The sequence below is a fragment of the Manacus candei genome, unplaced genomic scaffold, assembly GCF_025592945.1.
Source record: "Manacus candei isolate 608988 ecotype Guabito, Panama unplaced genomic scaffold, ASM2559294v1 h1tg000150l, whole genome shotgun sequence".
Classification (NCBI taxonomy): domain Eukaryota; kingdom Metazoa; phylum Chordata; class Aves; order Passeriformes; family Pipridae; genus Manacus; species Manacus candei.
In genome coordinates, this window is record NW_026138198.1 from 990,095 (window position 1) to 1,003,755 (window position 13,661).

Below are 13,661 nucleotides of genomic sequence, written 5' to 3' on the forward strand. Positions count from 1 at the left end.
CCCTCACCTCTCTCCCTCCCGGGGACTGTCCCGGCCGTCCCGGTGTTCCCGGGGCGGTTCCCGAGGGCCGTCCCCGCCGGGGAGACACCCTCGGCCGCCGGGGAGACACCCCCGGCCCGCGGGCCCGCCCCGGCTCCGCCGCCTGAGCGCCGTGGGGGAGCGCGGCGGGGCCGTCCCGCGCCATGGAGCGCTACGAGAAGCTGGGCAAGGTCGGGGAGGGCTCCTACGGCGTCGTCTTCAAGTGCCGCAACAAGGACACGGGGCAGATCGTGGCCATCAAGAAGTTCCTGGAGTCCGAGGAGGACCCGGTGATCAGGAAGATCGCCCTGAGGGAGATCCGCATGCTCAAGGTGGGCGGCTGCGGGGGTCCGGAGCCCCGCTCCCGGCATGGGCTGTGCCCGCCGTGGGGAGACCGGGGCAGGGAGCCGGGGAGCCCTGAGGGAGCTGCCGGGGACGGGGCGTGAGGGGACGGGGGCTGGAGGGGAGCCGTGAGGGGATGGAGTGTGAGGGGGACAGAGCGTCATGAGGGGACAGGGTGTGAGGGGACAGTCAGTGAGGGCAGCCGTGAGGGGACAGTCAGTGAGGGCAGCCGTGAGGGGACAGGGCGTCATGAGGGGACAGGCTGTGAGGGCAGCAATGAGGGGGGAGCCGTGAGGCGACGAACTGTCATGATGGGACAGGCTATGAGGGCAGCCATGAAGGGACAGGGCATCGTGAGGGTACAAAGAGTGGGGGCAGCGCTGAGGGGACGCGGCCATCGTGAGGGGACGGGGCTGAGGGGAGTTCTGAGGAGACAGAGCGTCCTGAGGAACAAGGCGTGAGGGCAGCGATGAGGGGACAGGGCGTCGTGAGGGGACGGGGTGTGAGGGCAGCAGTGAGGGGACAGGGCTGGGAGGAGCCGTGAGGGGACAGGGCGTCACGAAGGGACAGGCTGGGAGGGCGACCCTGAAGAGAGGGGGCATGAGGGCATCTGTGAGGGTGATGATGTGTCGTGAGGGGGGGAAGCAAAGATTCGGGTGCAAGGGAGCACCATGAAGCGCCCAAGTCAGCTTATTTGGGAGAAAGCCGGTGCCAGGGAATGGCCAGCGCACTTGTCCAGGGATGGCGATGCCAGGTGATCCTCCCCAGCCCAGGCTGGGAGAGTCGGTCCAGGACTGTTGGAGCCGGTGTAAAACACATGGGCAAAAAGTGATCCTAAACAGCACGAGGAGGGGGACAGCCATGGAATGTAACTCTCCCAGCTCCCCAGTTGATAAATCTGCCCCAGCTCCTCCTTAAAATGCCCTTTCTGAGCCCCTGATCTTGGGGGATCTGCGGTGTCGGAGCCTGGCGTGCAGGAAGATCCAGCTGTGGATTGAATGCCAGGAATCGAGGGCAGAGCTGGCACCTGTGAGCCGTGGCAGCAGCTTGTCTTTGCTGATCCTTTCCTGACCTCTCTGTGAGAGCTCACCCTCACACAGAAATGGGTCGCTCCTTCACCCTCTATGTGTATTTTCCTGGTGAAAATAAAAGCACGGGAACATCTACAGTGGGTGACACCCCAGGTCTATCAAGCATGCAGAAATGAGGAGAGACCCAGGAGGAAGAAGGAGAGGGTGGAGTAAGGTTTCCTTTCACACTCCCAGCTTCTGGGCAAGGATTCTGGAGCCAAAGGTTGTGCCTGTTGCTTCTTACTTAGAGACCTGGGAGTCTGTCCCATCTCTTTTTTGAACTGTTGTGTTCATTTGGTCTCCATAGTTTCCTGAGGCTTTAGGAATGTGTTGTGTGAAAAAAATATTTCCTTTTATTTGTTATAAACTTGCTGCCAGGTGATGGCACACAGCACCCTCAGCTGTGTGTTCAGAGAAGTGGGAAGAATTTTTCACTTTCCACTTTCTCCAGGGTGCTCATGATTTGTCCACCTGCCATCCGGGAAAGCCCATCATCTCAGAAAAACAGGATATTTGTTTTTCAGTTAGATTTTGGGGAGAAGCAGCCTTTTTCTCCTATCCTAAGCGAACACAAGATGTGTGCTATTTCATTTCAATAAACAATGCTGGAGATGCATTAACATTTAAATTGTATTTAAGATCTGAGAAGGAAAACAATCATTGCTGAAGAAGACCCAGCTGGGAACTGGATCATCCTCTGGGAACCAAAGCTTGCATCGCTGCAGCCAGGCATGGCAGGATCTGTGTTGGGGCACTGTTGATTTTAACAAGTGCAGACATGCTTGGCTGTCTTTTCAGCTTTTTCTCTGTAAATAGTAACAGTTTGTTTGTTTTTTGAGGTATTTACTGGCTTAGGCAACTCCTGTTTGTCAAAGATGCAGCGAGATTGTGTTTCATTGGTAAAAAATGTGGGGCCTGATAAATCATTCTTCTGCACAGTAAATGGCTTGTAGAGAAAAGGGGTTTTGTGGCCAGGAGCCAAGGGAGGGTGGGGGCAGTTTGCAGAGTCTTGAAACCATAGAATCCTGGAATTGTTTGGGTTGGTAGGGACCCCAAAGGTCATACAGTTCCACCCTCCTGTAGGGACACCTTCCCCCATCCCAGGTTGCTCCGAGCCCTGTCCAGCCTGCCCTTGGACACTTCCAGGGATCCAGGGGCAGCCACAGCTTCTCTGGGCAACCTGTGCCAGGGCCTCACCACCCTCCCAGCCAACAATTCCTTCCCAATATCCCATTTAACCCTGCCCTCTGGCAGTGGGAAGCCATTCCCCCTTGTCCTGGGATACTAGGAAGAAATTCTTGGCTGCGAGGATGGGGAGGCCCTGGCACAGGTTGCCCAGGGAAGCTGTGGCTGCCCCATCCCTGAGAGTGTCCAAGGCCAGGTTGGACGGGGCTTGGAGCAATCTGGGATAGAGGAAGGTGTCCCTGCCCATGGCAGGGGGCTGGAAGTGGATGATCTTTGGGGTCTCTTCCAACCCAGACCATCCTGGGATTCCATGAACACATGAGGTGGATTGAGAGGAAGTGGAAGAAGCAGCAATAAAAATTCTCCTAGTTGACCCATCCAGACTGTGACAGTAAACATGGTGAAGCTGAGGCCGTGTGCTTCAGGAAAGCTCTTGCTTTCTGCCAAATGTGTGTTTATTTGCCTGCTGCAGGCTCTTACCCCGTGTGATTTCCATGGAGAGCTGCTTTTCACTGTGGTGCCCTCAAAGGCTGATCCTCACAGTGACTGGCACTGCCAGAACAGCCGTGGGCACAGTGATGAATTGGTTATCTGAGGCACTTGCTGCAGCCAAGCTGACTTACTGCCCATGGCCAGTTCCTAAAACAAGGACACGCAGGCTGAGCTGTAGCTGAGCTGGTGCTTCACATCGTGCTGTGCTTGTATAAAGGGCTCAGCTTAAGGAACTGTGACCTGCAGGCAAAATCCCTGTCCCCCACACCTTTACCCCGTGCAGGAGCTGAGCTGTCCATCCCCTGTGTGTTACAGCAACTCAAACACCCCAACCTGGTGAACCTGCTGGAGGTGTTCAGGAGGAAGCGGAAGCTGCACCTGGTGTTCGAGTACTGCGACCACACGGTTCTCCACGAGCTGGACAGGCACCCCCGGGGGTGAGTGGCCCATTGTCCCCCTGGGAACATGGGAAGTTTCTCAGCCCCGTGCCCAGCACTTGCTCTGTTACTGTGGTTTAGCACTGACATCCCCAGGAATGGTGTGTGAGCCCGTGTGTGTCCCTGTGCAGAGCTGCTCTCCACGGAGACGGGAGCGCTGAGCCGGGTATTTGGGTGAGCTCTGGCTGGCTGGGGAGCAGCAAACCCGAGGGCTTGGGAGCAGCTGGTGTGTCGCTGCAGGGGTGTGCTGGGGGCCCCCAGCCCTCCTTCCAGTGCTCCCCAGCTGTGCTGCACATCACTGCACACTGGGGCACATCACTGAGCACCCAGATACAGAATCACAGACTCATGGAATTGTTTAGGTTGGAAAAGCCTCTAAGACCATCGAGTCCAACTAATCCAGCACTGCCAAGCCCACCACTCTAAACCATATCCCCAAGTGCCACATTTACATGGCTTTTGGATGCTCAGAGGGATGTGTGAGTTGGCAGGAATTCCCAGGAGCTGTGCCTGCACCTCCCTGCACAGCCCCAGTGAACTCCCTCCTCACACAGGTGTGAGCTCCACACGGGGTCTGTTCTTTCACACAGTGTAAATGACACTCCCACTACACACATTGTCCCTAATTACCCACGGTGACCTGGTGCTGTGGAAATGCTAAGCAGGAGTTCATAAATCATTTTACAGGCCTGGAGCTAAATGAGCTGCCTGCGGGAGACTGACTGGGGGTTGAGTAAACAAGAGCCTGTTACTGCCTTTCTCCCTGATGTGGAACTTGAGGAGAATGGAGCATGGTGACAGCACATGGCTTTGTGAGCTGGTGAGCAGCTCTCACCCCAGTTTGAACCAGTTCACCTGGAATCTGAAGGAGAGGATGCATAACCCTCCTTGAAGAAAATACTTCACATTTGCTTTCTGTTCATCCAAACGACTCCAGTGTGGATGAACACGTAACACAGGCTGCATACTTTGCTTCCTGTCTTTGCAGAGGGTCCAGTCTTTTGTGGTCAGGTTAAGGTGGGTGGGCACACGCTGTTTTCAGGCCATTTGACCAACTCCATCCCCTTGTCAGGCTGTCAGTGGAGCACTCCCATCATTCTGGGATGTTTCTGGAAGGAACCTCTAGCATTGCCACAGCAGTGTCAGCACAAGACCCTCAGCACTGACAGCACAAAGTGCCTTAGAGAAAAACCCAGGCTTGTGTTGTTTTGGTTTAGTTTTTTTCTTTGTAATGAATCGGAAACTTTTCAACATCGAACACGTGAAATAAAATGGTATTTGAGATTGAAAGTGCCAAGGTTGTCACCTCTGCCTTTCCTGGGGTTGTTGAAGATCCTTACAGGCAGCCAAGGAAGTTTAAGAACTGTTGCCCGGTAACTGAAAGAGAGGAGAGTGGGCTGGGAGGTATTTGCCAGCTTTGGGAGTGAAGAGGGGGGATCTAAACCAAAGCAGAGCTTTATACTCTTGTAGGAACATGCTTCCTCCCCTTATTTTGTCACCTCCCTGGACAATCAGTGCCATGACAGCATTGCACAGCTGTATCTATACCATGGGTTCTCCAACAGTTCCAGCCCTGAGCAGTTATAGAGGCAGAAATGCCTGCTGGCATTTTGGGATTGCCAGGAAATGTGGATGCTGAACACAGCCACGGGACAGGATCTGACATTGCTGTGTGGTCACCAGTGGCAGGCCTGGCTGTGACAGTGGTCCCAGACACTCTGTCACACTGCAATGAACCCTTGTGTCTTGTTGCACTGACTGGATTTGGAAGTGTTTTCTGATTTCCCTGATGATTTTGCTCAGAGATGCCTGTACAGTGTCAGCACTCAAAGGCCTCCCCTTCCTTTTCTCTGTAACGCTGAAGTGATTTTTACTGTCCAAAACACAACTGTGTTTTTTCAAACAGGGTGCCAGAGTACCTGGTGAAGAGCATAACCTGGCAGACCCTCCAGGCCGTGAACTTCTGCCATAAACACAATGTGAGTGCCCTGAACAGCACTAACAATTGCTGGGACATGGCCTGGGGCAAGAGGGGAGTTCTGTTGGCACTTTCCTGATTACAGAGCTTTCATGGAATGCAATCAGATGGAATTTCCTGTTTTCAACAGCAAACACATCTGAAATATCAGTGTGTACCCACAACAGCTGCATTTACTGTCACACAGGCCCCTTGGGTTGGCTGTCAAGGAATGATTTGCTCTAATGACCTTAGACAAGCTTCCAGGTGGAACAGGAATGTATCCCTGTGTATTCCTGTGCTGTGCATTACAGCTGATGCCCAGGAAACTGCCTTCCCAGCTCCTCAGCTGAGAGCTGAGCAAACTGCTGCTGATTTATCAGAAAGTCCTTCTGCTGACAGTCACAGGCCTTGAATCATGGCACCAGTTAAAAGATTTCAAAACTCAGACACAGTAAACCCCTTTCACAACCCCTGCTCTGCTTTCTGGAGGGAGACACGAGTTGTGTGCCTTTTAGTGGGAACACTTTGAGAAACAGGGAAGGAGAAGGAGCCCTTTGGAGAAGTTCTTTAAGCAAACTTAGCTGTAATTGTCTTTGTTTTTGTTCACTTGCCAATGTTTGAGATTGATGAGTGGGGCAGGAGATGGCCCTGGGATGGGTGTTTTGTCTTTGCTGGGAGAATTATGTCCAGTTGAGCCACAGGAGCTTGGCCACAGCTCTCTCCTGCTTCCAAGATTTGTTGGTTTGCGTCTTTTTTCCGTTCCCCTCAAAGATTTAATGGAGTTTTAGAGCAGAGGGAACAATGAGATGCTGCAGCCTGACCTGCTGTAGATCACAGGTAATGAGGTTTTATGCAGCTGCCCTTTTTGGAACTCCATGACAGGGGTTTAATAAGCAGCATTTCAGTCCTCAGGAGGAGACACAATAATTTACCACCAGCTTAAGGAGGAAAGTCTGAGGTGTTTGTGCTGAGGTGATGGTGTGGGAGGGATGACATGAGCGAGACCCTGGTGAGCTGAGCAGAGCAAAAGAAATGAAGGTCTCTGCTAGTTTGATCAGCAGAAATTCTTTGCCAAGCCCAAATTCAGTTGTGAAGGTCAAGGTCACCTCCTAAGAATCACAGAATTGCCAATCTTGTCCAGCCCTCACACTCAGGCTGGCTCAGCTAGAGCATGCTGCTCAGAAACTTTTCCAGTCAGGGGTTGAATATTTCCAAGGCTGGAGGCTTCCCAGACTCCCTGGACAACCTGTTTGGGTGTCAGGCCACCTTCTCAGTTAAAAAAGATAAATTGCTTAGATTTAAGTGGAGTTTCCTGTGTGCTCAGTTTGTGCCTGTTGCCTGTCTGGTGCCACTGGCACCACCAAGGAGAGCCTGGATTGGTCTCCTTTACTTCTTCCCATCAGGTATTTATCCACAGAAGCTGAGGATCCCAGAGCTGGACAGAGAGCTCTGGATGTGTCTCACCTGTGCTGAGCAGATCACTGAGCAGAGATCAGCACAGGTGAGACCGAGCTCTTGCTGAGCTTTGCCAGCAGGATCATCTGCCAGGAGCTTCCCAGCTGGTTCTGGGAGCTGACTCCGTGTTGTCCAGGTGACACAGAGCTGTGCAGCTGAGCCTGCAGAGAGTCTCCTCCCAAGGGTGGGCTCTGGGCAGGTAATTGTCCTGCCTGATGGGACATGGATTTAGCTGCTGCTCAGAAATCCTTCCATCTCCTTCAGCAGGAATGATTGCCTGGCACAATGTGCAGAGGGTGTGTGGATGAATTAAGAGGGTCTTTGTATGAGGGCCAGGTTTAAATACTTGCTTCTAACCTTCTGTTTGCAGTGCATCCACCGAGATGTAAAGCCAGAAAACATCCTGATAACAAAGCACTCCGTCATCAAACTCTGTGACTTTGGATTTGCTCGAATACTGAGTGAGTGCTGCTACACACACCATTTGTTAACACGGGAAAACTCCACTGAAGTGTAGGATCAGCCTTTCAAACACTCACTTGTCTTTGCTTGATGCATCTGCAAAGCATCCTGTATAACAGGCTGTTGTGTTTCCCCAGGGAAGCTCTACTAAAGGCTGTGTAGAGATCCCCAACCTTAAAGGAAGGAGTCCAGACACCGCGGTGACAGGGATCTGTGAACAGCCTGAGCTCCCTGCTGGGGCAGCTGAGCTGCTGGGGTGCTGGCACTGGCACATGGAAGTCAGCCTTGGGCATCTTGGAGCTGCCCAGCCGTTGTTTATGCAATGCTGGAGACACAGCTGGAGTTCCCTGGCAGCCAGACCCCTCTGGCTGCCTCTGCAAACAATGGCTTCACATTTTCCTTGTAAATAAACCCCCTAATCTGGTTTATTTTAGCTCCTGTTCTGACAAATCACGTGGGCTCTGGGAACTGCCCACTGGCTGGTGCAGGGCCCTGCTGTGAGCTCTGCACATTTTCATCTGGAGAAAAACACGGTCCTGATTTTTGCCAGATCCAAAGTGTTTCCACAGTAGGGTCCTGTTGTGGCCAGTGACTCACCCCGTTCCTGCAGCCACTGCCTGCCCAGGAGGTGCCCCAACATGTGCAACAACTGGTGACAGCTTCTCTGCATCCCCCTGATCCCACATTCCTGTTTGTTTGTCTCCTCCCTGCCCCCAACCCAGCCGGTCCCAGTGACTACTACACAGACTACGTGGCCACCCGCTGGTACCGCTCCCCGGAGCTGCTGGTGGGGGACACCCAGTACGGGCCCCCCGTGGACGTCTGGGCCATCGGCTGCGTCTTCGCCGAGCTGCTCTCGGGGGTCCCGCTGTGGCCGGGGAAGTCTGACGTGGACCAGCTCTACCTCATCAGGAGAACCCTGGGTGAGTGTCCCCCTGCACAGCCTTCCCAGTGCCCTTGGCAGGACTGCAGCTTTCCTCTGTCGTGGGAATCAGGAGTAGCCAAGAGGTGAATTTACCCCGTGGATCTCCCCCTGTAGTAGGTGTTGGTTTATTTGAGGTGTTCCTGTCCTTAAAAGGGAGCTGGGTTTTCCCGGCTCCCAAAGTACGGGGGGCTGTGGAAGCAGGATCATTGCCTGCAGACTGGCTGGAACCATCCCTCCACTCTCTTTAGTGGTGGCCTCTGGGAAGCTGAGTCTGGTGCTGGGCAGATTAGGAAAGATGTGGGATGTGTTAGGTGACCACCAGACCTCCTGGTCCCTTGGGGTGGCTCAGTGACTGCTGAGGTGTCCCTTGGGTTGGGACAGCACAGGAACACCACCTGCCTCTCCTGCTGTGCCTCCCACATCTTCACCTGTCTCCATACAGGGAAATGAGGTGCCTGTATCAGAAAGGAATGTTTTGCATAAAGGTTTGAAAGATCCAGGTATTTTTCAGCAAATCAAGCAAAGTGGTCAATGAATAGTTGGATTAAGTTCATCCCAGCTTTGGAGGTCTCATAAGTGTGGCCAGTGCCTGTGGATGTCTCTGTGCCTGGGAATGGGAGTGTGAAAATGTTCACACTTGCTCACAAAAATGTTCACAACCTGTCTGTTCCACGCGTTTGTCTTTATTCATCAAGGAATTTTAGGAGCCACTCCAGATTTATTTGTTAAATAAAAGACCCACTATCCCCATAACACTTAAATTAATCCAGTGTCATTGATTCTCTTTGATCTGAGTGTGTAACATCTGATTTCTTGCCTGGCAACGAACAACCCCCCCACTTTTAATTGAAATTTGTTGGAATGAACTGAGAGTTGTAATTTTTACTGAGCAGTTTATAAAACTAATGGCTTTAAACAGATAAGCTCCTTAGCTAGAAAAATAGTTCAACACCGATTGCTTCATCCTCCAGAATCCATTAAAGCCACTGTTAGGCAGTTATAATTCATTTTTAATGACAGGGTTTCAGCCAGAAGAGATTCCCATTGGATCCAGGTGCTGGACTGAGCAAAGCTCCTTGGTGGAAGCTGTGCCATTATGGGGGTTGGCATTTTACTGGCTCTTTGTTCTGGGTTTGATTTTAGCATTTTCCTTGCTCTGAGCTGCTCTAAGCTTCAAAAAAGCTGCCCTGGGGAAAAGCTGCAACGTGTTCCTGGTGGAGCTGCACTTCAGCTCTTTTCCATACAACACACTCAGGAGTGTCCAAAGAGAATTTCACCAGTATGAGTTAAATTTTCCTGAAGCTGGAACACTCCTGGCCCTGCCTTTCCCTCAGCACAGTCACTCAGTGTGGGATCACTGATGGCCCAAATGGACATTTGTTGTCACAGAAGAACACTTGGTGATATTCCATCTCTTTGGATGTTCTCTTGCATGGGATCAGCTTTGTTAGAGGATACAACCTTGTACTAGAAAAACAGCAAATTAATCCAAATTTCTCTTTATTCTTGGTCGAAGGGGATCTCATTCCCAGGCACCAGCAAGTGTTCAGCACCAACCAGTTCTTCAGCGGGGTAAGAATTCCAGACCCGGAGAGCATGGTAAGAGCTGCCTCCAGATGCAATTCCCTTGAGCCTGGTGCTAGCCAGTCTCTCTTCCACTCTAATCCACTCTGCAGTGCTAAGGAGACAGGGTGTTTGGGCAGGGAAATGTTCCTGCTTCTTTTTACCCACGTGCTGCCTGCTTTGGAAGTGGAGCTGGAAAAGCCTCACTCAGTCCTTTGCTGCACAGCGTTTTTTTCCCAGTCCAAAAGCTTTGCCCTTTCCTTTGCCAGTGTGCACCAGGATATTACTTGGAGGTGGTTGAACCCGTCTCATGACATTTTAACTTCTACACTGTGTAAAGACAGTCAAAAAATTATTGATCTGCACCCCTTCCCCCCATTCCTGGTGGTGCATCCTCAGTAGTGCCAGGCCTGCAAGCACACGGAGTGAGGGAGGCATTTTGTGAGGAACAGATCACATTGCTATGGAAAGCTGGGTCTCTGTCCCCTGATAAATGAACAGGTTGCTCATATGAGTACACTCACTGTTTTTTTTCCCTCCAGGAGCCATTGGAAGTGAAATTCCCCAATATTTCATACTCTGCTCTGTCTCTCATGAAGGTAAGAAAACTCCAGCCCTGCACTGAGATGAGCAAGTGGGGTCTGTGTCACCAGTAAATGGTGTGAGCTGGGGGCTGAGTTATCAGAGATTCATTGAAAAATAGAGCTGGTTTCCTCCCCTATTCCTCAAGCCACAATTCCTACTACAGCTGTGGACTCCCCATCCCTAGAAGTGCTCAAGGCCAGGTTGGACAGGGCTTGGAGCAACCTGGGATAGTGGAAGTTGTCCTTGCCCATGGCAGGGGGTTAGAATGAGATGGGCTTTGAGGTCCTTTCCAACCCAAACCATTCCATGATTCCTTGATTAATTGCTGCAGTCGTTGGGTATCAGCTGTTCCTCAAGCTTCCTGCTGACTGAAAAGCCACTGTTATAATACATTAAAAAAATTATTAACACATGTACCTGTGGGAATACTCGTTGGCTGTGGGGAGGGCCTGGAATTGTGCAGACCTGTCTCATGAGTGTTTTGTGTGATCCTTCATCTTTTCTAGGCATGCCTTCGGATGGACCCTGCGGAGAGGCAAACCTGTGAGCAGCTGCTGCAGCATCCCTACTTTGACAGCTTCAGGGAGGCACTGGATCTGGGGAAAGAACGGGAAAAAACAGCTCGGAAACCAGCTAGGCCGACCCGGAAGCACGTGCCAGGGGTAACTTTCCCACAGTATTTCATGTTCTGTGCCCGAGGAGGGGCTGGTTCTTTTGTGTGCTCCCAGGAGCTGGGCTGGGCTGGCAGTTTAGGGTGCTGGACTGGTCTCAGTTTTATCCTGAGGAGAAAACAAACCTCCTGGCTAAAGAGTAAATCCATATGAACTGGATACTGCAGTGCAGCTCCATGGGGCACTGGGGATAAGCAGCACAGCCCTGTGAACCATCAGAGTTATCCAGGAATGTGCATTCCTGACAAAGAGTAGCAGGAGAGCTGAACAAACTGGACACACGCATGTGGCTGGTTTAATTTGGGATCTTTTTGGTGCTTTTTAATCCCAAATTATGGAGACGGAAAAAATGCCCAGTTCTGTTTGTAGCTGGTGATAGGACGTGATCCCATACTCAGTTCCACACGTTACACCACACACTGGGTGTTTCTGCAGCTGGAGTTGCCAAGCAAATTCCCTGCTGCTTCAGCCTTTCTGGACTCCATCCCAAGTCCCCAGATCCAGCCTCACAGTGTGAATCATTCCGCAATTTTTATGCCCAAGAGCCACATTCCCCACAGCAGCTGTAAGGCTGAGCTGGTAACAGACAGGGAAGGTGGAGGTGAGGGATGGAGAACTGCTACAGCCTGTGAATTCCTGGATCCCACTGAGTCACCTCTTCCATTTCTATGCCATAGGATATAACAGGAATATTTTTCTTGCCCTGGATGACTGGAAGAAATCCCTTTAATGAGTTGATGTTGTTGCAGTCCAGTCACAGAACCATGACTCTTAGTATGAGAAGTGCAGGTTTACAGTAGGAATAGTGACATTTTTCCATGTGAAAAAGGAAACGTGTGCTTTATTCTCATTCCAGACAAACACACTCCGTGTAACTTTTCCTTTAGTTACAGCACCTGCCCCAGCTGACCAGCAGTAACGTTCTCCCAGCTTTGGACAGCAAGAAGCACTGCTGCAAAACAAGGAAATCCAACTACCACTTCCCAAACATCTGACCAGATTCAGACTTGATTGTTCAAAGTTCAAGGACAAATTCGGGATTCATAAAGGGAGGATACACAGTGGAAAACTAAATTACTAAATGCTATGACATGTACAAAGTGAGTCCAGCCTGATGAGAGGCTGCCTGACTGCTCCAGGTAGTTCCCAGCCTGCTCCAGGGATGCACCTGCCTTACTACTGCACTTACAGATCACAGAGTATTAAAGCTACTGGTAGTGACTTCACAGGCTCAACAGGCACCGCTCCCAGGAGAACAGATCAACCATAACCTCTTGTTTCTTTACTCTTTTTAGAGTTTCTCCTGAGTGTTTCATCCATTGATTGAGGTTGCTCTTCTTTGCTGTTTCTGACAATAGTGAAGCCACTTGCTTGTAGTTACAGGAATTGTTTTGATCAAAATTAATCATGAACTTAATTTATAACAATGGCCAGACACAGGTAGGGATTCTACCTTAGTGTTTGTATTAAGAGTGACTCGGGTTTGTGGAATCTCAGGATGTAATACTGGGTTGATTTTGAATAAAAGAAATGTAGCTTGTTTTTCCAATTTACTGGATTTATTTTTTTTACTTGAAACCAAGAGCAAAAACGTTTTGTTTTCCCAGTACATTCTGTGTTCCACAACAGTCAAAGCCATTTCAGTGGGACAGATCCCACGTCCTCAGATGGTACCTGTTGGCCTTTTGTGTCCTTACACAGGGAGATCCATGTCTGAGACAGCACTGTGGATCTTTCTTGGAGTCACTGCCTCCTGCCCTTCCTTACCACCAAAGATAGGAATTTGGCTAAAAATGCTGTGTTCTCCCTGAGGATGAGTCCTCCCCCTGTGCTGGCACAGCTGAGGCACTTCCATTCCTGGGGGCAGTTCTGGGCCCCTCACAAGGACATTGAAGGGCTGGAGTGTGTCCAGGGAAGGGAATGATGCTGAGGAAGTGTCTGGAGCAGCAGGAGCAGCTGAGGGAGCTGTGGGGGCTCAGCCTGGAGAAAAGGAGGCTCAGGGGGGACCTTCTGGCTCTGCAACCCCCTGACAGGAGGGGGGAGCCGGGGGGGGTCGGGCTCTGCTCCCAGGGAACAAGGGGCAGGAGGAGAGGGAACGGCCTCCAGCTGTGCCAGGGGAGGCTCAGGTTGGATATTATAAAAAATGTCTTCATGGAAAGGGTTGTCCAGCCCTGGCACAGCTGCCCAGGGCAGTGGTGGAGTCCCCATCCCCGGAGGGATTTAAAAGCCACGTGGATGTGACACTTGGGGACATGGGTCAGTGGTGGCCTTGGCAGTGCTGGGGAAATGCTTGGACTCAATGGTCTTGGAGGCCTTTCCAACCTTACTGATGCAGTGATTCTGTTTATCAGCAGTGATGAGGATGCAGCTACAGAGCTGCCCAGAACTCATTCAGTCCATGTCAGCACACGGCAAAAATGTGCACAAGGGCGTATCCAAGAGCCACTGCTCTGCCACAGACAGCCGTGCTCCATTCAGTGTTCCTGAGGAGGTGAC

At 51.5% G+C, this 13,661-nt stretch overlaps 1 protein-coding gene across 2 annotated transcripts; it reads left to right on the plus strand.

Moving 5' to 3' along the window:
* The first annotated feature begins 98 nt into the window (after window positions 1-98).
* On the plus strand, window positions 99-12,714 carry CDKL1 (cyclin dependent kinase like 1). Of its 2 annotated transcripts, none has more exons than XM_051772195.1 (9): window positions 99-350; window positions 3,423-3,544; window positions 5,451-5,523; window positions 7,330-7,420; window positions 8,144-8,344; window positions 9,863-9,945; window positions 10,452-10,508; window positions 11,001-11,156; window positions 12,053-12,714. In XM_051772195.1, exons 1-9 carry the CDS (start codon window positions 183-185, stop codon window positions 12,158-12,160), a joined length of 1,059 nt encoding a protein of 352 aa, XP_051628155.1. In that variant the 5' UTR covers window positions 99-182; the 3' UTR covers window positions 12,161-12,714. The 2 variants fall into 2 exon arrangements, with proteins under 2 accessions (XP_051628155.1, XP_051628156.1); XM_051772196.1 differs by having other exon boundaries at window positions 9,863-9,918.
* The last annotated feature ends 947 nt before the right edge of the window (window positions 12,715-13,661 follow it).

Excerpts from the sequence above, each read along its gene's own strand:
- CDKL1 (XM_051772195.1), top strand. The coding sequence starts at position 183 with ATGGAGCGCTACGAGAAGCTGGGCAAGGTCGGGGAGGGCTCCTACGGC. Across the intron at positions 8,345-9,862 it reads CCTCATCAGGAGAACCCTGG|GGGATCTCATTCCCAGGCAC; the intron begins GTGAGTGTCCCC and ends TCTTGGTCGAAG. Across the intron at positions 10,509-11,000 it reads CTGCTCTGTCTCTCATGAAG|GCATGCCTTCGGATGGACCC; the intron begins GTAAGAAAACTC and ends CATCTTTTCTAG.